General features: G+C 37.4%; 1 protein-coding gene across 1 annotated transcript; it reads left to right on the plus strand.

Moving 5' to 3' along the window:
- Positions 1–205: 205 nt before the first annotated feature.
- On the plus strand, positions 206–22,730 carry usp8 (ubiquitin specific peptidase 8). The gene is given in 20 exon segments (XM_020938879.2): positions 206–296; positions 1,099–1,271; positions 1,854–1,930; positions 1,933–1,997; positions 2,213–2,298; positions 2,384–2,519; positions 4,431–4,473; positions 5,183–5,354; positions 6,370–6,532; positions 7,288–7,429; positions 8,866–9,149; positions 9,765–10,184; positions 11,155–11,229; positions 11,941–12,236; positions 12,993–13,214; positions 13,891–14,101; positions 17,306–17,542; positions 18,855–18,997; positions 19,141–19,273; positions 20,097–22,730. Coding segments are annotated over 19 exon segments (3,168 nt in total). The 5' UTR covers positions 206–296; positions 1,099–1,167; the 3' UTR covers positions 20,256–22,730.
- The last annotated feature ends 288 nt before the right edge of the window (positions 22,731–23,018 follow it).

The following is a 23,018-nucleotide window of genomic DNA, read 5'->3' on the forward strand; positions in this document are numbered from 1 at the left end:
ACACTGGTGTATGATTGTGTGTGTGAACGGGTGAGTAGTTCCTTGTTGTAAAAACGCTTTGAGTGCCTTAAAGGTGGAAAAGCCCTGTATGAAAATGTGATATTTACCATTTTACCTTTTAACATTCAGCAGAGCTCGGTGTTATTATTGCTGATTTTACACGTACAGGACGCCAGAGGACGCAAGTGAGCGGTTAGAGTGCTACCGGAAATTGGCCCACAAAGAAGAACAGAGGGAAAGAATCAGGAACCAGCTCCAAAAAAGTGGCTAAAGTGTAAACAGCGGTCCCGAAAGAGGTAATTATGTGAGCGCAGATGAAACATTTGTAATTTAATCGTTTAATTTAGGAGTGTTAGCTGTTTGGGCATCAGTTACACGCTGTGATGTGTCTTGTCTGTGCCTGGTACTTCCTGTCCTCTAGTTAAATGGCTTTAGCGGCTAATGCTAATGCTAAACTGCGTGATTCCTTTGCGTAGCTTGGAAATAAAACTACAGACTAACACAAGAGTCAGTAAATATGCTAAAAACTACAGATTACACACCAGCATGACCCTGACTCAAATCTCGCGTTGATACTTCTTTATATTTGCCAGTGTATTTTTGTATTTATCCGCAAAAACGAGCTAAGGACCTGTCAAAACAACGCTAACATTAGCCTTCAAACTATGTGATGTTGACATTACACATGCATAATTACAGTCATAAATCACGTTGTAAATCACAGCCTGAATGTACCGGAGCAATGTATTAAGAATGAGTTTAAGGTTATTTTTTTAACCTAAGTGTTAAGTTTTGTCAAGCTCAAATTGCCATCGGACTGTTTACCTTTACGTTTGTTTTGTGGTGGGCTGCTATAACATTGTGCAAATATGTAATGTTAATAATGTGATTGTAAGACTCAAGATTTTATTGTCATTATCATAGAAAAAAAACAACGAAATGACCTTTAAAGAGTCAAACAGTACAGTTTTGTGTAAGGCGCTCAGAGCGATCAGTAAAAACAACTGTACCTTTCTTGTTTTCTTGGCTTCTTCTATATCTATGTTTTTGTTCACTCTTTACATATGTGATAGGCTGACCACATTGTATTCTAAATAGATGTCGTGGGCCTCTATACACTCCTAAATGCCCACTGCGCTTGAGCTGTGACTGAAAACACCTGCCAAGATGCCTTCAGTGTCCACCGGCCCCAAGGAACTGTACCTGTCCACGTCTCTGGGTGACCTAAACAAGAAGGCAGAGGTTAAACCAGACAAGATCAACACCAGGAGGTAGGCCCGAAAACAAAATTCGTGCTACCTTCCAGGGAAATGGGTGGTAGGACTGTTTGTCATTTGAATGTTACAAGCCACAAGCCACATTAACACTAGGGTTGTCAAAATTAGGGATAATACTAACCAATACTAAAACTAATATTGAAAACTAGATACTCATTTGAGCAGGTATCAATGCTAAAAAAAGAAAAGAAAGCTTTCCCGAGTAGCTTTAGTATGATTTTGAGCTTTATCAGATGGTTTTGAGCTTCATCACAAATATGAGACCTCATGCTAAGACTAAGAAAGCTCTATTATTCTGTATATAAAAATCACATTCTACTGCTAAAAAATTAATTTCGTAATTGGTATCTTAGACTTATTTAGACTTAGACAAACTTTATTGATCCACAAGGAAAATTATTTGGACACATCACAATAAATATAAAAACAAAGAGCAAAAAAAAAAATATATATATATATAAGTGGTAATAGTAAATATATTTTGACGATATACAACAGGTTATAAGTTACTACAGTTATGGTATCTGCCTTTTTGAAACAGTATTTATATTTCCATTTGTTTTTCTTGTGCTGCAGTTATGTCCAGAGTGCCTGTAAACTCTTCAAGGCAGCGGAGGAGTGCCGTTTGGACAGAGATGAGGAGAAGGCTTATGTGTTTATATGAAATATTTAACAGTCTATGATGTTGTTAAAAAGAGACCAGACTTCAAACAGCAACAGGTGATGATTCTTTAGTCGAATGTTAAATGAAACTATTTACTGTTTTTACTTTATATTGACATATAGTTACTTAAAGGTAAAGCTCTATTTTAAATAAGTCATATTTAAATACTCTATTCTATTATTTTATTTAACTTATCCATTTCTTTACTCTGTTAAAGATTTCTATTGTATATATCCAATAAAAAAATAAGTGTATCTTTTTTTATACATAGGACTATTTTATGACAATGCTGGGACCAAACAGCATTAAAAAAGCCATTGAAGAAGCAGAGAAACTCTCAGAAAGTCTCAAACTCAGGTTAGTTTGTTGAGTGTGTGTTGTTATAGCTTAAGATGAATGGTATGTCAAACCTGTATGTTGAATATTTTCTTTACAATTTCAGGTATGAGGAAGTTGAGGTGCGCAAAAAACTTGAGGAGAAAGAGAGACTGGAAGAGAAGAAGAGAAAGGAGGAGATAACAGAGAAAGAGAGTGGTCGATCCTCTCCCAAAACGACAGGCAAAAAGGACATTAAGAAGGTACACCAGTCAAATAATCAATAAGTTCTGTTTGATATGAATATTTAAACTCTTACAGCAGAGCATTGATCCAGCTGAGTCCCTGTTCAATACAAATTTGTGGTTGCTGAAACTAAATACGGGCCATTTCCTGTGATTTATTGGACAATTTGAGCACAAGGAAAGCACTGTCCATTTGGCATTATTGTATTCAGTGTACACCAAAACCCCCTTAGTGTTTATTATTCAGCTCAACTAGACATATTATTCAAAATCTCTTTTTAAGAATGTTCATAATGGTTTCCCTCTTAATTTAAAGGTCCTATATTACACAAAATTGACTCTTGTGAGCTTTAAGTCATGTTAAAATGTTGTTACTTCATCAAAAACAGACCTGGGGTTGGGTTTTGTTTCATCTGTACATGTTTGAGTAACCTTTTATTATTGTTTACATCTCCAAAGCTCAAATTAAATCACACATGTTTGAGTAATGTTTATTGCCCTGCATTCAAGGTGTATTGCTCCAAAACAAAATCCTGTTTTTCCCTATACCCCCATACACGGCCACTGCTGTTTCTGTGAACTGTTTCCATTGGTGTTGGTAGAGTAGAGCTTTGTTATGATGACGGTTTGAGGAAATAAGCTCTCCAGTTTTGACCCAGAAGCTGATTTAAAATGAACAAAATGTAAAATAACCTGCATATGTCATATTATAGCTAATATCCAGAAAGCATGTTTCTTTAGACCTGTCACAATAACAAATTTAAGTGCACTATACTCATGAAGAAAATATAGACTAAAATATTTCATCTAATTTATACCACTGACACAGTAATGTTAAAGCAGGATTTAACCAAAACAACTTTTCTACTTTTGCAATATCAGTAAAAAACATGAGCCTCAACAAAGCGATGAAACATGAAACATGTAAATGTTTAGTTTATATCTACATTAAAATGAGTCAGAAGAAGCTCAAATCTTAGTGCAGAAAGATAACAAAAAATCCCCATTTGTCCAAAGAAAAAGTTCTCATGATAATTTTTTGATTGAACAATAAGTCAAGTAAGTCAAGTAAGTCAAGTCATAGGATTTATATGTCTTTAAAGGGCCCATATTTTGCTATTTTTTGGTCTGTTCTAATGTTGTTATCTCATCAAAAACATACCCAGAGTTGTGTTTTGTTTCATTCACACATGCGTAACACACAAACCCTGCATATGCACAGTATTTTAAAGTTCCTCTCTCTAACCTGAAAACACTCTGGTGTCATGTGGTGATAGAGGTTCACTAGAATAAGTATAATAATATACTAAATTATATAATAATTTAGATCATTTCAGCCCTGGAATTGCCACTCTCTACTGAAGTGAAAAGGTAGCTGTTAACTTGAAAACTACCACTACATGACATCCCAAGGTGGAAGAGAGCATCTTGAGGTTTGGAGATATAGACAGACTTATAATAAAACGTTCAGATCATCAACTTGCGTGAATGAAACAAAACACACCTCTAGGTGTGTTTTAAGGAGGTAACAACATTATAACATGGCTTAAAGCTCACAATAATAAGTTTTGCGTAATACAGTACCATTAATGTTTGTTGCTTTTGTCCTTGATTTACCCTTAGAAAATGGTTTGAGCCCTATATGCTTGTGACCATTTACCCTTTTCATGTACACTCAATGTCATTTGCCTCACCAACCAAGCTGATTTGAATATGTGTGCGTGTGTGACAGAGCTGATTTAACTTTAAAATCCCGCATCATGTCAAAATACAGTGCATTGTTTATAAGAGCTGCTGAATAATTAATGACTGTGACTTCATGGCTTACAAACCACACAGTGTTAATAACAGACTGTAATAACAATGTCAAATAGTCTAATTCAGATTGCCTTGAAACTAGTTACTTATTCTTTTAATCTTGTTTTTCAGGTAAAGGATGGACAGAATGAAATAAAGAATGCAACTCCAAAAGGTAAGTGTATTATTCAACTTATTTAGGTTGGGTTGGGTTATTTAGGTTTACTTGTTCTAGGTTGGGTGGTATTATTTGGCATGGGGCTCTCGATCTCACAGCAAATAAGTTCTACAAGGACTACAAAGCCATCCCAGGGAATTGGTGCATTATTTGACTTGTTGGTACGCATGAACATTGAACATTTTAAACAAATCAATTTACTTTATATCAGATTTTAGTGTAGAAATGTTTCTCAAATTCTCCACATAAATGAATGGGATTTTCGCTTAATCAACTGTGCTACCACAAAGGAAGTTTAGTCACATTTTGAGGCATTTTGACTCCTACATTAAAGTACAATTATCGCAATCAGAAAACCTTATTAGTCCCCTGAAGAGCAACTAATTATCTACATTAACCTTCCACAATAAAGTAAAAAAAAAGTATATTATATTCAAATATAATATGTTCAAAATTAAGTACTTGTATTGACCCATTTAGAATCCAATTAATAAACTGTCCAAAGATAAAGTATTAATGCAAATATTAAAGTCAGACAATGACTAAATTTGCGTTTACTGGCGTAATCGAGCAACCCAATAACTATCAGTCTTAATTATCCTGTTACACAGTGCACCTTTAACTCCAGATGTGCATGTGCCAATTCATTAATGTTTTTATAAATTTACACGGGCATTTGGAAGTAAAATCATTTCTTGTCCTCCAGCGGTGACGCCAGCAGGGGGCATCACGGCAGAGAAACTGTTTGCTCTGATGAGGGACCAGGCGATCTCGCTGATGGTGATGGACGCGCGGCCGCTTAAAGACTTCGAAGAGTCCCACATCCAGGTCCCAACTCAGACCTGCATCAGCGTCCCAGAGGAGGCCATCACCCCGGGGTAACAACCACAACAGTTGGGATGGGGCAGAGAAAGAACAAAAACCTGTGAGGGGTGACATTTAGAGAAATAGCTAAATATGAAAACACAGCACCCTCAATTGCCTGACAAATCAAAGTTTAACACAATCCCAGTTTGAATGGTCGCAGTTGACAAAGGTTGAAATTATAATTAAGAAGATATTGTCCTGTGCACTGAACAAAATATCAGTACACCACCACTCTTTTTTAATAGTCATTTTTATATTAAAATCTGCAAATCTTGTAATAGGAATCTTTGCTTTAAAGGTACACTGTGCAACTTTTCTGGTGTGCCTCCTGCATGTCTGAAGGAGATGTTAGTTGCTTTGACAGGAATGTTCCACAGTATGAGTTTATATATATTTTATTTATGATATATTGGCGTTAAGTTGATTTTATCTTGCTTTTTTTCAATTGCAGGTGTTTAATTGCTACAGAATTATCTTGAAAAAGATGCATTCTTATTGTGAGTTAGGGTCACCTCTCCACAGATCTGACCTACTTCGTGCTATCTGCCTGTCTCCATGGAAATATATCTTTTTAATGCCATACTGCGTGATGTCAGGTGGAGCATGTCAGGCAAAAAATCTATGTAGGCAATCTATAGATAATCTATGTATCTATCTCTATGTAGGCAAGCAGGTAGTGGTGCTCAGTGTTTCACAGAAAAAAAATAGTATTGTATAATTCAGTGTTCCTTGGACAGCTCTTCAGTTTGTGGGTTTGCCTAATTTAGAGTTCATTTTATCCACTTCTTTGGATAACTATGTCTTGTTTAGAGCTTTACTGGAAATGATCTAGTCCACATTTAGACCAGGTTTAGCACCAGATAAAACCTGGAATAGTCCTGTTATAGACCTGGTTCAGATCTGGTAGTATTCAGAAAGCCAGATTGTTTCTTTGGTGGTACTTGGTATGAAAAGTTGAGAGACACTACAGTACTGTGCTACATTATAATTGGTATTTGTTCATATATTTGATTTTGTCTTCTCCAGAATCACTGTGAATCAGATTGAGGTGAAGCTGCCGGAGGTGTCCAAAGAGTCCTGGAGGAGGAGAGGTTTTGTGGATTACATCGTTTTACTTGACTGGTTCAGCTCCGTCTCAGACCTGGCCCTCGGCAACACTCTGCGGAGCCTCAAAGACGCACTATTTGTGGTGAGATTTTTTTCTATTTTAGAATATGTTATCGCCAAAATATACATTATTCATAACAGCAACTCTAAATGTTAAAGTAGCTATACCAAATATTGTCTAAATACCTCCTACCACTGTTCATGGTTTGGAAATAGAGGAACAGAGGAGCTCTTTCTCCAACAGGCTCCTACAGGCTCCTAAAGCTCCGCTCAAACAATGAGAGATACAGGACTAAATTCATACCACTCTCCATACAATTGTACAGAAAGCCCTTTGTCCTGTCATTATTTAATCTTTGCACTATTTATCTTTACCTACCTCTTGTATATAGCAGAGATATATTTACTATATTACTTTATTTTTTAATTTCTATTGTTATTTATATAATGTAATAATTTGTTAGTGCTTTTTATGTTTCAAAGATTGAAAAAATAATTAGTTGCAAGAGTCCAGTTTTACACTGTTGGAGATTCTTAGTCAGACATGAACAGCTGGAGGAAGTGTGTGTGGAAAGGGAAGTCTGGGCATCCTTGACTTAGAAGTACAAACTTACAAATCTTATATTGTCCTTGTTCTTTGTAAATTGTAAGGACTTCTTAGTTAGTTAGAAAGCCAGATTGTTTGTTTGTAAATGCAAATTGTAAATGTAAGGACTTCTTAGTTAGTTAGGAGCTGGAGGAAGTTTTCCTGCTTAGAAGCACAACTTACAAATCTTATGTATGTAATTGTTATTTTATTACATATTGTTCATTGGTATTTGTTCCTTTTGTTCACAGTGGGACAGTATAACGATCCTGCGCAGTGAGCCCCTGGTTTTGGAGGGAGGATACGAGAACTGGCTTCTCTTTTATCCAATGTACTCGACAAACTCCAAAGTCAAACCCCCGAGACAAACCTTCACCAACACACTGCCTCAATGTAAGGACTGCGGGTTTAAGAAAATATATGTAATATCCACTGTATCATTGTTTCTCAGAGAGGTGGTACATGGGGTCTTCTGTAATTCTGTTTATATGGGTTAGTCCTTCTTTAGAACTACTCAGGTCATGGTAGTCCTAGTTTAGACCTGATATTGTGCTGTTTCAGACCTAGTTTAGACCTGATATTGTGCTGTTTCAGACCTTGTTTAGACCTGTTCTAGACCTGTTCTAGACCTGTTCTAGACCTGTTCTAGACCTGTTCTAGACCTGTTCTAGACCTGTTTTAGACATGTTTTAGACCTTGTATAATGGTGGTTTGGACCTGGTTTGGACCTGGTTTAGTGTTGTTTTAGACCTGTTTTAGACCTGTTTTAGACCTGTTTTAGACCTGTTTTAGACCTGTTTTAGACCTGGTGTACTGCTGGGTTAGACCTGTTTTGTTACTGGTGGTACTGGGGGTACAGGCAAATACTTAAGTGGTCCTTGGTGCTGGCTATTATTATGCTTCTCTTTTAAGTCAGTCATCCAGTTTTGGCTATATTTTTTCTGTTTTGTGGCGAGGAGAAAATTCAGTTTGTCGACTGGACAAAAGTTAGTTTGGTTGATACCAAAACCAAACCAAAGTGCTAATTTTGATGGGTGTGTGAAGGCAAAAGAGGCCAAAAATGGGTAAAAGTTGAGAGGAATAAACTGTTTGCTTTCCTTTTTTTACATTTTAAAACTCCATTACTTGATTCCTCCCATTTTCAAGTAATCACAAGAAGAGACAGGATTGTTAGCTGTGGCTCAAACGTGTTCCCCACTTGTACAAAGCCTCCAGCACATTCCATGTTTCGGTCCATTATGGAGGGATATTACTATAAATTCTTTGTTCCTGCGTTCACGTGTGAGACCATTTTAGTTCTTGTTTCTTCATTTCTTGGTCTATCTAGTCCTTGTCTAGTCCAGATTTAGTTCCAATTTTGATTTGATGAATGCACAAGTGCTACCTGGGATCCAGAATACACACTTCATCTATACTTTACAAAAATGTGAGTCTGGTCACCGATGAATCTCCCTCAGAGGGGCATGATTTACGGGTGGATTAGCCATTCAAGGACCCACATGGGATTGAAAAACATGGTTGGTTGCTGCAGAATCAGTGATAGAAGCACTTAAATTTGTTTATCTGAGGCGAGAGAAATGTTAACTTATTCATAATAGGTGACCAATGAGCTCCGTTTCGCATGCTTCACTGAAAATCAAGAAAAAACTAATCTGATTAGACGACCATGTTTGGTTCTAACGCGACAGAGGGGTATATCTGTATAAAATATAAAGATATAAAGCTCTCATAATTTGTATAAAACCACAGAGACAACATTTTGGATTTGTTAGGCAAGAGCAACTGTAAAGGGCAACCCTTAGTAACCCTTTCTTGTGTATTTTTCCCAGTGAACTTTAGCTACCCCTCTCTTGAAGACCCCAAGCCTCCACCACCTCCCCAGCCCGAGCCCCAGGTCCTCCCTGAGCCGGTGGAACCCTCTGCCCCTCCGATGGTGAACGGTGTGGTCTGTGCAAATGCCCCACCCCCTCAGACCACAGTGACGGACACACAGCCCCCACAGACCACCATGACGGACAGACACGCCGATGCAGTGGACAGGACTGGACCAGAGCTCAGCAAGAACTCAGGTCCAACCGGCCAGGCGCCTGTCGTAACCAAAACATTCCCCCAGGTATTTAATGCACATCATGTATGGAGAAGCCTGTATACAATGATGGACAAAACTAGGCAGTACTTTAAAATTACACTTTTCATGGCAAGACAATACTTTATTAACACACATGATTATTAACAATACGTTTATTAAGAATTATTTAGGCTTAAAATCTTCTAAATTAAAACACTAGCCCTATCTCTTAACCCTAACTCCTTAATTAATTTACTAATCCTGAATCATTGTTAATATGTAAATCTGTTCATTATGAATTTAGTATTTGTTCATGCTTTACTTAAGTTTATTTGTAGTTTGTGTAGTTATTCTAAAACCTAAAACTACAAAGGGATGACTGTACGGAGAATGCAAATGTCAAATATCAAAACATGCATTCTTTCTGTGAGTGGCGTTGTCTCTCTGCAGATCTGATCCATAATTTGGCCATGTGACATCCCCTGATTGTCTCCATGGAAACTGATATATTTTTATGCCATAGTGTGCTTTTTTTTTATTTGAAATATAGCAGATTTTGTATACTGATTCTTTTGTATTAAAGCAGATTACAAATAATAGCAATAATGTTTTCATATTGGTAACTAAATCTTGGTAATTAAAAATCTCTTATTCTGTCAGTTTGATCGCGCCAAGAAGCCCTCTGTGAGAATCGTAGAAGAACCTAAACCCAATGTGAACGGTGCAGCCAAAGAGTCGACCCAAAACGGACCCCTGATACCGAACCGCTCCGTCAAACCCCCCGTGACCCAGAGTCAAATGAACGCAGAGGCCACAGCAGAGGTGGAGAGGGCTAGACAGGAGCAGGAGACGAGAGAGAGGGAGCTAAAGGAAAGACTTGAACGAGAGAACAGCGAAAAGAGGAAGGAGGAGGAAGAGGAGAAGAAGGAGAAGAAGAAGTTGGAGCGACAGAAGGCGGAGGAGGTGGAGGACAGCAGAGGAGAGAGAGAGCGCAGAGGAAAAGATGCAAACGCTGACACGCCCTCGAAAAGCATGTCCTTGGACTCGCCCGCCCCAAACCACCTCGTCAGTGAAATTAAGGTGTGTTTCTTGTTCACACAGCACAAAAAAACACAGTGTATTTTTTGTTTTGTTACAGTAAAATTGGTAATGATAGAAAATATGAACCTGCTTTTGGAGTAGTTTTGGCATTATACTAAAATTTCAAATACTGTTTAGATACTTAGACTTAGACTTAGACAAACTTTATTGATCCACAAGAGGAATCATTTGATGCTATAGATTCAATTTGATATTCTGTACAAAAGTTGATACCCAATGATAATCTTCAAAGATCTTTTTTTAGACAATTTTGTAATATTTTTAACACAAATACCATGTGGTCTTACATTAGTTACATTAGTTCTGATAAAACCCAATAAGAAACTGTTCAGGGAAGGTCATTTAAAAAAAAAATTATAAATACTTGCTTAAATTCTAGTTTCAAAACTAATTTTAGTATCTGTCAGTAACTAATTTTATATACTTTTGACAACCCTCTTTTAGCCTTTCTTGAATTTCCCTCAGGATCAATAAAGTACCTCTCTCTCTCTCTCTTAGTTATGTTTTATTGGGCTTTTATATTTGTATTATAATACCTACATCGAAGGATGGGTAGAGGTCAGAGTTCCCGCTGAGGACAATAAAGTGTAACATTTACCATAACCTTAACAACAGGAAATTCAGGACAAGCTGTTACTCATATACTGAACATAAGAAAACCAACACAGGCTTAAAGGTGCAGTGTGTAAGTTTTACGGGGAAAGGTCCTTCATCTGCTGAACTTATTGACCTTTCATGTATTTATTCTATTACAAGCATTTTTACTGCTCCATCTGCAAGTGTAATGCACAAAATTGTCCATTATCAGAAAGGCTTATTGGTTATGGGAATAATGCATAGATAATTGAATCTCCTTGAAGACTCCTTGAGTACTTGATAGCTCTATAGGAGGGTCAAACAGTGTTTTGTTTTGTTATTTTAATTTTAATTTTATTTTTTTTCAATACAGAGGGAGCCACTGACCAGAGCAAGAAGTGAAGAGATGGGCCGCAGTGTACCTGGGCTGCCTGTTGGATGGATGAAGGTAAAAATGTAAAATTTGACTATTACAAAGAATAAAGGTCTTATGTTATTATGTTGTTGTTAATTTATATCAATATATCTCATAAAATTAGCTTTTATATGCAAAATACCCTCATTATTAGCTTAATCACAGTTGTATTTTGAGAGATTTTATACATATTTATAGGTCCGATATTACGCTATTTTCTCCTTTTATGTTGTTTTCCTCATTGCAAACATACCTGGAGTTTTGTTTCATTCAAAGATAAAAGGAGCAGTTAATGTTAAAACTGACGCTACATGAGATCACAAGTTGAAACTGAGTGTTTTGAGCTTTGGAGATGTTGACAGACTAATAATAAAGCATTACTCAAACATGTGTGAATGAAACATAACAACTCCAGGTATGTTTTTGGTGAGGTTCAACACTATAGCATGGCTGAAAGTTTACAAGAATTAATTATGTGTAATATAGGACCTTTAAGTAATCCTACATTTGTGGCATGACTGCATAGAAAATGGCAGTATACAACTACCAACTATCCTTTTTCTGACTTGCAAGAATCTGAAAAAGTCAAAGAGGTCAAAATGTTCAAATAATAAATACATGTTGAGTAGAAAATGTTGACAATCTGTTATCATAGTTTATTGTAATGGGGAAAAAAATCCCTGTATTTGACATAGAACATGATAACTGTTTGAACTACAGCTCATACACTTTTTCTCCCTGTAGTTTCTTGACACAGTGACCGGCACTTACCGCTACTACCACTCACCGACAAATATGGTCCACCTGTATCCACCGGAGGTCACTGTCCCCCAGACTCCGCCCTCGACTCCGCCCACCGTCAAAGCCAAACCCAAACCTCTTGAACCGGATGCCAAAATCGAACGTGAACGCGAGCAGTCGAAGTTGAAGCGCTCCTACTCGTCTCCAGACATCAGCCAAGAACTGCGAGAGGAGGCCCAGAAGAAAGCCACAGCGCCCATCACTGCTACTGTCATCCCCACAATCAACAGAGAGACCAAGTATGACCGAGTGTTTATGCATTTCGCATTTGTTTCAAGTAAAAGAAAACGACAATGGAGCTCAACAGTCCAGCACACTTTGAAGTTTGCTCTGGTTCCAGAAGTAAATTTTTTCTTAATTTTTCTCATAGACTTTCCAAAAAATTCTAATATGAACAGTTCAGGCATCATATAGTCTAATCGGCGATGTGGTAATTAATATCCATAACAAGTCCAGAAAAGATTCGGTGAAATGTTTTCATAACTTAGCAGTTTATAAAGTTTCAGAAACATAAAATTATTGACCTTTTTAAACATGCTTTTTGGACTTCTTGACACATATCTGGTTAGCCTCCACAAAGCCTTTAAACTCTTGATATTTTAATGTTTTTAAATGTTTGTGAAAAAAATTTAAAGAATGAAAAACTTTTGGAACCAGACTTTGAAGTGGGTGGGACTGTTGAGCTCCGTTACATCGTATTTTAGGTTACAATTGCATATTTTCCTAAATTCAATATTAATAATAGTACAGTCATGAGTTGCATAAAAAAATAATAATTAAATAATTTCTTCTTTAGCCCATAGCTTCTTTGACAATGCTCTCAAGTAACATTCACAATAAGGCGTTAGCTGTAAGTAATGGTATCATAGTTCATATCATCAGTATATATTAATGAGTCATAGTTGTAAAAATGCTTTTTGTTTCACTGCTGTATATAGATTTAAAAAAAAATGTGATTTTGCACTGAGCACTTATCCAAGTCCTATCTACTTTAGACCAACAGCTACTAAAGTCTACCAGAAGGTGGAAATAGTACGACCGTCCGCTGCCAAACTTAGAAATCTGAACCCGACCTTTGGAGGCATGGGTGCGTCTCTGACCGGACTCCGTAACCTGGGCAACACCTGTTACATGAACTCCATCCTCCAGTGTCTGTGTAACACTCCTGCCATGGCTGACTACTTCAACAACAACTACTACATGGAGGACATCAACAGGTCAGTCAAGAGGACACGTGTTATGCTAAATCAACTTACAGGAATCACTCAACAAAACCATATGTTTGAGTAATCCGGTGTTGTCATGCGTTCAAATTGTCACTGCTTTGAAAAATTCTGTTCTCACTCATCACCTGTCTCCACCCACTGCCTTGTACTGAAAATTTCCTGCTACAGTTAAATGGCACAAGGAAGAAACATATTTTGATTTGTATTAGTTTATATTATTAAATAATTTTACATCAGTATTGCTACCATATTATAACTTGTCCAAAACATATCAGAAATGGTTTTATGTCATTCATGCATCTTTGAGTAATCTTCCAATCTCTCCTGAGCCTTTTTAAACCCTCCTTACGATTAGCAGCATGAGAATGTACAAGTCTCAATCCCACGTAACGCATGCACCTGGCAATTTTTTTTATAAATAGACTGATTGTGTTATGATACTGTGGCACTATTTACAGTATACATTTTAATACAGTATGTTGTTTTCAATGATTATAGCATTTTCCAAACAATAAAAGGCAAACCATGACTATCAAAATACGCAATGAGTAAACAATTAATACGCCATAGATGTATATATCCTCTTTATACTAAATCTGTGCCAAATAATGAAGTATGTAGTGTCTGTATAATTGTAGTTTTTGACCTGGTCCTTCTCCTCTGGCAGGTCTAACATCCTGGGACACAAAGGGGAGGTGGCGGAGGAGTTTGGGGTGATCATGAAGGCGCTGTGGGCCGGTCTCTACAAATGCATCAGCCCCAGAGATTTCAAAATCACCATCGGAAAAATCAATGAACAGTTTTCATCCTACGACCAACAAGATTCACAAGAGCTGCTGCTGTTTCTGATGGACGGACTGCACGAGGATCTCAACAAGGTGCTTCTATTACTACCACTACTACTACCACTGCTGTTCCTCTGTGATTGGCCTTAAGTTTGAATTATTAGTTCAGTCCGAAATGTGAAATGAAATCATATCCAAGTTAAATTATTCCAGGCTAAACTGTTATAAAATCTATTATTCACTGTAAAAGTACCGAAACCAGATTGTCACTGAATATTTCAACCTAGTGTTTTTATGATTTTCTTTCTTTTTGCCTGGTTTCATTTTGATGGAATATTAGCGAGTAAGTACAGAGTCTGTGTGGTGTGGTCTGTTTCTTTCTCTGCATGTTGGACCCAGACATGCCTCTCATCGACCTATTCTATCCTGGTTTCTCTTGCTCATCTAAAAAGCCTATATTATGCAAAACATTGCCTTTTTTTTTTAGCTTTTAACCATGTTGTGATCTCATATTGGTGGTGTGATGTGATGTCAGTCTCCCAGATGATAAAAAACAAGTTTCAGTTTCCCTGTTGACTATTTTTTTTATGTGCAAGGTTAATGATATTGTGCTATTTTGGTCAAATCGCCATATATAATGATTTAAAACTAATTCACACCCACATTTTCTGTTGGTCAGCCTCTGCAGAGATTTGAGTTTGACCGACCTGTGGGTTTAACCAATTACAGTGGAGTGTGAGGAAGAAGCACATTACTTTGTTAGTTAGTTAAGTCTTCAAGGTAATTCAAAGATACTAAGTTTAAATGAACTGTGATAAAACACAACTCTAGATGAGCAGTGTTTTTAAAGAGGGGGTATTAGACTTCTATGGGGTATTAATTGCTAATACATAACTTATTTAGATCACCATGTTAACCTCTAGTGTTCTGAAATGCTTAATAAGTTTTTGACGTGCTGAGTCCCTGCCTCCCTTTGTCTCCATGCTAAGTCACTCCCCCTACAGAGCATTATCACATTACAATCAGCATGCAGCCCTATAATGAAATTACGGCACATTGCATCAGGTTTGTGAAGTTGTAGTACATTATTTTGTATCCTGCTTGTGGGCTGAGCATTGGACAGGATCTTACTGCTAACCAGAAGAGGAAAGATTGCTAAATTACTCATACACACATGTATGACATCTAAAACCTCTTTGTGGATGTTTTTGATAATTATAAGACATTATTATAGTTGGTAGCTAAATACCCCCTCTTTAAGTTATTCTGCTTATTTATTTGGTCTCTACAGCGTAATCCACAAAGCTGTAGATGCTCTAACTGCCTCTAACAAGCATCTTTGTAAATTTCAATCTAGCAGCCAGAGTTTAAGGTGTCCAAAGTCGTTTAAAAAGTTTGGATTTTGCATGATATAGGACCTTTAATGGCGTTTATGTCCTGCCTCTCATCACATCCCCTTTGTGTGATGTCAGATGTTTTGTGTATGATCAAAACAAAACTGCATTAAGTGTGGATTTTTATTTGGAAATAGAGCTGTGCAGTGAATCAGATTTTAATTAACATTATTTTCTTATTATTAATGATCAGCTTGGGTCTTTTTATTGGAGAGTCTATAGAGTCAGTAAAACTTGTGGTTTGGAGCAGAGATCAGATTTAAGAGGAATAAACTTGACTTCTACATGACAATTATTAAATGTCTTATACTGGATTTTTTGTTTTAATATTGGATAAAGATTGGTTTGGTCATGGGTAGACAGATTAGATAAGAGAGAAATTTGAGCAGTCTGGGCTTCATGTCCGATTTGGAGTTGGCTTCATCATGTTCAGTTTTATAAATGTAGTAAAATAGTTCAGTGTGGTGGTAGGTAATAGGTTTAATAGTTTGGTGGTACTGGTAGAGGGTTAGAATGAGCAAACAATTTGATGTGCTGTGGTACTTGTATTTAACTTGTATTAATATTGTTGCTTAGTTACACAGGTGAAGTCTAGTTAGATTTTTTTTTACATTGTTGGAGCATATTGTTATTGTACATTACTGAATGCCCTAAAATCACATTGCATTTTATTAATACATTTCCAAATAAAAATCCTTGTTTTGTGCTGAAATGGCCTTTACCACAGACATCAGTTGTAGTTCAAACACTCTCATCTGGTTTGAGATGGAACAGTCCGGGTTGCATGCAAAAGACGCTGAACATATTTGAATATTACTCCAGCTCCTGCTTTACCACACTTTGTCTTTCGTTTGACCATTTATCCATAAATCTGATCTTTTAATGGCATTTGTCTTTACATGTGATCTAGGACTGCAGAAATATGCGCAAATATAGCAGCTCAGCAGCTCAAAAAATATTGTATAAGCTATTAAAATCAAAGGGATGAGTCATATTAATGTAATGTAATGTTTAGTGGTAGCTCTGTTTTGCTGTTGATACTTTGCAGTGACATCGCTGTGACGGTGTTCTGCGTGAATGTCTATGGCAGGATGTTTAGCAGTTACCATGGTGACACATTTCACACATAAGCAAACACTGCCTGATTTATTGTCAGACCATCTTAAAACTTTTCAGGACTCTGTGATCAATACGTGTGTTGATGGACCCATTTTGGTTTTCAACAAAAATGGTGGGCGTGACTTAGAAAAAACTGAGAGTGACCAAAAACTTAGATTGACCAGACGTCCCTATTTACCTGGGACAGTTCCAGTTTTGAGCCTGTGTCCCGTGTCCCTGTAGATTTATCCAAAACCAGTGATTTGTCCCAGTTTTATACAACTAATTTCCCAAGTGTCCCTATTTTTGACTGTTACCTTTCAACAGTAAAGAAAGGCACACATTGTCATTTGTTTAGGTAAAATAGAGAAAAGCTGATTAAAAATGACCAAAACACAAAGAAAATGTGACTAAACTGACTAACATCAGTGCCAAGTGCATAACAATTTTCCTTAATTCACAATTCTCACAATTTTATTATTACCAACCAACCCACACCAGTTATGTCCATTTTGTTATTATGAAAATCTGGTCACCCTAAGATAGTTAATGACTGTAATTTTATGTGTAAGAAGTCAAATCAACCTCCCTGCTGTAGTTTCAGTGAAATCAGTACTTTCTGGTCAGATTGTGTTAAAAATGAAGCTCAGGTTAAAGTCTAACTTGAGTAACAGGGCTTCAGACAGAGCAGTGCCTACAGTTAGTATCACACCTACATCATTCAGTCTCATACATTAGTACAAGTTGTAAATATTCAGATGTCTAAGCTAAAAGTCCCTCTGTGTGTGTGTGTGTGTGGTCCCAGGCGGACAACAGGAAACGCTACAAGGAGGAGGAGAATGACCATCTCGATGACCAGTCTGCAGCGGATCTGGCGTGGAGCAAACACAAGGCCCTGAACGAGTCCATCATCGTGGCTCTGTTCCAGGGACAGTTTAAGTCCACGGTGCAGTGCCTCACCTGCCACCGCAAGTCCAGGACCTTTGAGACCTTCATGTACCTGTCCCTGCCCCTCGCTTCCTCCTCCAAATGCTCCCTACAGGTCAGAACGCACTGCAGATACACAGGTTACATTGGCTCTGTTTAGATAGATTCAATTTAAAGGTGCATTGCGTAACTTTTCTGGTGGATGGTCTGTCAAATGCTTTTCTCCATGGAGATGCTATTCCTTTGTCTGGAATGTTTCACAGTATGGGATTAACCCTTTCTATCTCCATGGAGACCAAACCAGACCAAGGTTTGGTTTTCAGTAATTTTGAGCTATAAACCACCTGTAATTTAATAAATGTAAGGTAGAGCTGTTTAATGTCATACTGTGGAACATTCTAGGTAGAGCAATGACATATCCACGGAAACAAGTAGGTGACGGATGCATAAAAAAGTTACACAATGCATCTTTAAGTTAAACATTAGACAACAAAACAAGAGTGACAAGGACAAGCTTACTGTTGGTGCCAAATGACAATTAAATACACTATAAACCTGCCCAACCCTAATCTAATTATGAGAAATCTGCTTTAGGGCTTGACATGATTGATTTCAGTAACTGTGATTAATCGGCTGTTCAGATAATCATTAACTGTATTTGTTATCATTTACTAAATAAATTAAGCCATCTTATAAAGTTGTTACCTCATCAAAAACATACTTGGAGCTGTGTTTTGTTTCAGTCACACGTGTTTCTGTAACTCTTTATTATTAGTCTGTCTACATCTCCCAAGGTTAAAATGCTTTGTTTTTCTTCCACCTTGTGCTTATCTCATGAAGCGGTAGTTTTCAAGTTAACAGCTACCTGTTATCTTTTGTTCAGTAGATATTATTCCAGGGCTGAAATTTTCCAAATAATTCTCGTGAAGGTGCAGTGGAGCACTTCCTGTATTGTTCCATGACATCACAAAGTGTGTTAAATGTGTGTGAATGAAACAAAACACAACTCTGGATATTGGCCTGATGAGGAAACATTACAACACAGATCAGAAAATAGCGTTATATGTTGGTGGTCTTTCTCCGAATGATGTTAACTCTTCACTTACAAAAATGCACAAATGTCAGACTGCCTATCATTTTCCTCTTTACTTAACTTAATTAATCCAATAATAATATAATAATAAAAAGAAAATTAAAAATCAGCTTTTAAGATGCTTTACAAGATTGCAAAAAGGAAATACATGAATTTTATGAAGAATAGAAAAATTTGCACTACCCATTTGAGGAAGTTTTTGGTGCTTCTGAATTTAACTTTTTTGTTTTTTATTATTACTATTTTTTATATTGATACATTTTCCCATGTTTTTAAAGGCTATATCGAAATGTTTGAGGTACAATTCTCACTTTTTTTTTTTTTTCTCTTACAGGATTGTCTTAGACTTTTCTCTAAAGAGGAAAGGCTCACAGACAACAACAAAGTATTCTGTCGACATTGCAAAGCTCATCGAGACTCAACCAAGAAACTGGAAATCTGGAAGGTCCCACCAATTTTGCTTGTGCACTTAAAACGGTCAGTACCTTTGCCCTTAAAGTGGGACTAAACCTAAACTAAATTCTAGAAAGCAAACACAATCTATTAAAATATTTTTTTGGGATTATCTGACTGTTTTGCGTTGATAATTTGTATTCATTTGACTTTTGTTGTGATTGTAGTTTTTCGTACGAGGGCCGGTGGAAGCAGAAGTTGCAGACGTCGGTGGACTTTCCCCTGGACTGTCTCGACTTGAGTCAATACGTGATCGGACCCAAACTGAACCTGAAGAAGTACAACCTCTACGGGGTCTCTGTGAGTTAAGATTCAGTGTTCAAATCGTTATTACAACATTCTATGGCAGAGGTCTCCAACCTTTTTCCTTGGGTGAGCTATACTCCGGTGCGACTTATATATTAAAATTTTCAGACTGACAGCCACTAAAGGGCGCTCTAGGCTTGTGTATCAGTATCGAGTACTACTATTACTCCTGTAACATTGTCACTTCACACTCTACTGCGCATGCTTGTAGAAAAAGCCACTGTCTTGCTGCAAATAGTGAAATACTCAGCCGAAAACAGTAATCGAGCAGCAGAAAGAAAGTTTGGAGTGAGCGAGAAACTTGTGAGGGATTGGCGGAAAGCGGGGATGGAGAACACAGCTTCACGGCAACCGAACGGGTGCACCATGAAACTTTTCTGGAAGTCATTGGATGGATGACAAAGCATGGACTTCAGTGACAACCGAAACCATCCTGTCGGGATTCAGAAAAAACGGAATAATTCTAACTGGATCTGATGCTGAGTCTGACAACAGCTACGCAGAAGAGGAAGCAGCGCTCCGTTTACATCATGGATCTATGGTTTATCTCCGGAGGTCGTGCAGAAGTTACACAGAGGATAAAGAATTCAATGGATTTAGTGATTTGGAGTGAGATCGTGAGTATGCATAAGAGTAGGGGTGGCCGAGATCTCGATATTTTAAATATATCGAGATATTTTTTATACATGATATGGATTTTGACAAATACATGCATGTAGCACCATACATGTCACAACACAATATCGGTGAAATTATTATTTTTGTAGGTGTAATTTTTTTTTTTTTCACTTTATTTCTATCTATGTCTCTTTTGCAGAATCACTATGGGGGTCTGGATGGCGGACACTACACAGCCTACTGTAAGAACGCTCTGAAGCAGCGCTGGTACAAGTTCGATGATCACGAGGTTTCCGAGCTCTCCACCTCCTCCGTCAAGTCCTCCGCAGCCTATATCCTGTTCTACTCCACTCTCTGATCACTTAACCCAACCTCAACGGGCTAAAATACTACAACAACTACAACAGCTACTACTACTACTACTACACAGAGCAGTGTCTCTTGTCGATCTATGGATTAAGAGATCTTGGTTAATCTGCTCTTGAAGGCGCGGTGGTCGGCGGTAGTTTCTGCACGCGGAGATGAGAAAGAAAGTGGTTATGACATCTTGGGAGTGTTGCAGTGCTTTTTAAAGTGCATAGAGGAACATTTTACTGATCATCTAGTGGCCTACTGACTGCGTTGATGGTCAAGCTAAGGCTGTACTTTTAGTTGCTGCAGGTTAATTCATACTGTGTAATATCCATAAGGGTTAGTCAGCTTGTACATAACTTAACAATGCTAAAGTTGCACATATAAAAATGTAAATAGTCTAAGGGCAAAAGATGAGACCTGTTTTAAGTGACCAAACTTCTCCTTATGACGTAGTAGCCACCATGGTGTTATTATTATTAATTACCACATGGAGTTTTGAGTAGTTTTCTGAGCCATGGAGGAAAATTGCAATTGTTTATTGTTCTGATCATTATTTAGCCACATATTTTGCACTTACAATATGCAATCGGTCTAGTTTATGTAGAGCACATTGTTTAGTATCTTTGAAATGACACTGCTTTAGCCTTTAAACTGGTTTGAATGGAGCACTTGTGGGAAAAAAAAAACATGCATTGCTTAAGTTACTACGATTATCAGCCTATTACTTTGAATTTTAGAATTGCCAAATCTGCAAATCCCATTATTCGCTGTTTTCTGATTTATAGTTATAGTTATAATGCTTGATCACGAACATACCTGGAGTTGTGTTTTGTTTCATTCACACATGTTAAACTCACAAATCCTGCATATTTAGGCTGAGTTCTTCTCTCAAACTGAAAAACACTTAGTTCCACCTTGTGATGTCATGTTTGAATACTGGAAATGCGTCTCCCTTCCCTTCTCCTCCTCAGCTGACAGACGTAAAGCTTGATGAGAATTCTCGAGCTGCTGCTTAATTATCATCAGAACGACTGCAAAAAGTTTTTATCATGTTTGTGTCCGTGGCATAACGACAAACAGACGACACGAGATGCCAAAAAAGCCAGTAGCAGCTGAAGTTTGTGTTTTCTTCCGGTCCAACCCCTTGTCGAATCAGAACCCTTCCAGAGCTCCAGTCGTTGAGCAGAATTAAATAAAGCTGATTTAACGTGTTTTCCATGTAAACTTCAATTCGGAATTATTATTTCTATGTAAACTTGAAGGAGAATATTTAAATTCTGAACTATTTAATTTAGAACGATTAATTCGGAATTGAATTGAATTGTAAACATGGCCACTCTGTGTTTTTGAACTCCGTACATCTTCACTTGAATCATTTGGATAATTTAAACTCTGGAACTGCCAATCTCTACTGAACTAAAGGTAAACGGAGCTGTTAACTTGAAAACTAAGAAGAAAACAAACAGACTAATAATAAAGGATTACTCAGACGTGTAAATGAAACAAAACACAACTCTGGGTATGTTTTTGATGACGTACCAGCATTCTAACATCGCAAAAGTCTATTTGGTGTAATATAAGACCTTTAATCGTTGTCCTTAGAATCCAACACATATGATACAACACTGCGATAATGAAGGATCTAGACATGTTATTAATTAGTAGGAAGGTTTATTTGATATTTCACAAGTGCTTCAGTAATACTCAAGTGTCAGTTCAGCAGACCATCTAACCACTTTAAGGTCCATTTATTACTGTGTCACGCCTATAACACTCGTCTTATATCTCGCATTAACATCACTATAGAGCAAAAGGGTCACCTGGTTTGATGCTGGAATAAAGGTGCACTGTGCAACCTTTCTGTCAGGGGGCCTCGTCTCCATGGAGATATTGGATTACCTGGAGTGTTTAACAGCATGGCATTAAACATATCTAACTTATCTCATGTATATATTCAATTTCAGGTGTTTTTGTTGGTCTAAAATACCATGAAAACACTCAGCATTCTTACTGTGAACAGGGTCACCTCTCCACAGATCTGACCAGTAACATGGGCTGGGGAGGTGTCACCTGCTTGTCTCCATGGAGATAGATAAATGCTGTTGAACATTTTAAGGCCAAGCAATAACCAAGCGACAAAATGGTGACGGACGCTCGACTAGAAATGTTCCACAGTGCACCTTTTGAGTTTTGGGGTGGTTTGAGGTTGGTTGTGTTGGGTCTTCATCGATGCGTTGTCTTGGAAACCATTTAGCACCATAAACTGTCTGTTGGACTTTGGACAGAGGATCTTTACAGGACCAGGAACCAGATTTGACTGGATCGGACTTGTGGAACTGTCTTGCCTCGCATGACGACATGATTATCTGTTTTCTTGTACTTGTTGATTTTATTTTTATTGCTCTAAAATTGTTTCCGATATAACAAATATATTAACCAACAACTTATATGACTATTTATTAAAACGGCTTCAAATTAAGCTTTGAATAGTATTTGTTTTAATTTAATGTGTCTTTATGAGTCTTAAGAGTTTATATAAATTCAAGATCCCAGAATTTCATATCCTCAATGATCGGAGCATTTTATTGGAGAGATCTACAGCCCTAGCCTGATTCATCAGCTGCTGTCACTTCGTGGAAACCGTCTGACATCGCACCATTAGGATTCGTTCGCTCAATGGTAGGCGGGTACTTTTAAAAATTTAACCAATCGCTGCTATTTGGTCATGATGTATGTAATGCTCCACTAAAGGGGCTAACGGTATATT

The sequence above is a fragment of the Boleophthalmus pectinirostris genome, unplaced genomic scaffold (assembly GCF_026225935.1).
Source record: "Boleophthalmus pectinirostris isolate CB_2022bp ecotype Guang Dong unplaced genomic scaffold, ASM2622593v1 HiC_scaffold_19, whole genome shotgun sequence".
Lineage (NCBI taxonomy): Eukaryota > Metazoa > Chordata > Actinopteri > Gobiiformes > Gobiidae > Boleophthalmus > Boleophthalmus pectinirostris.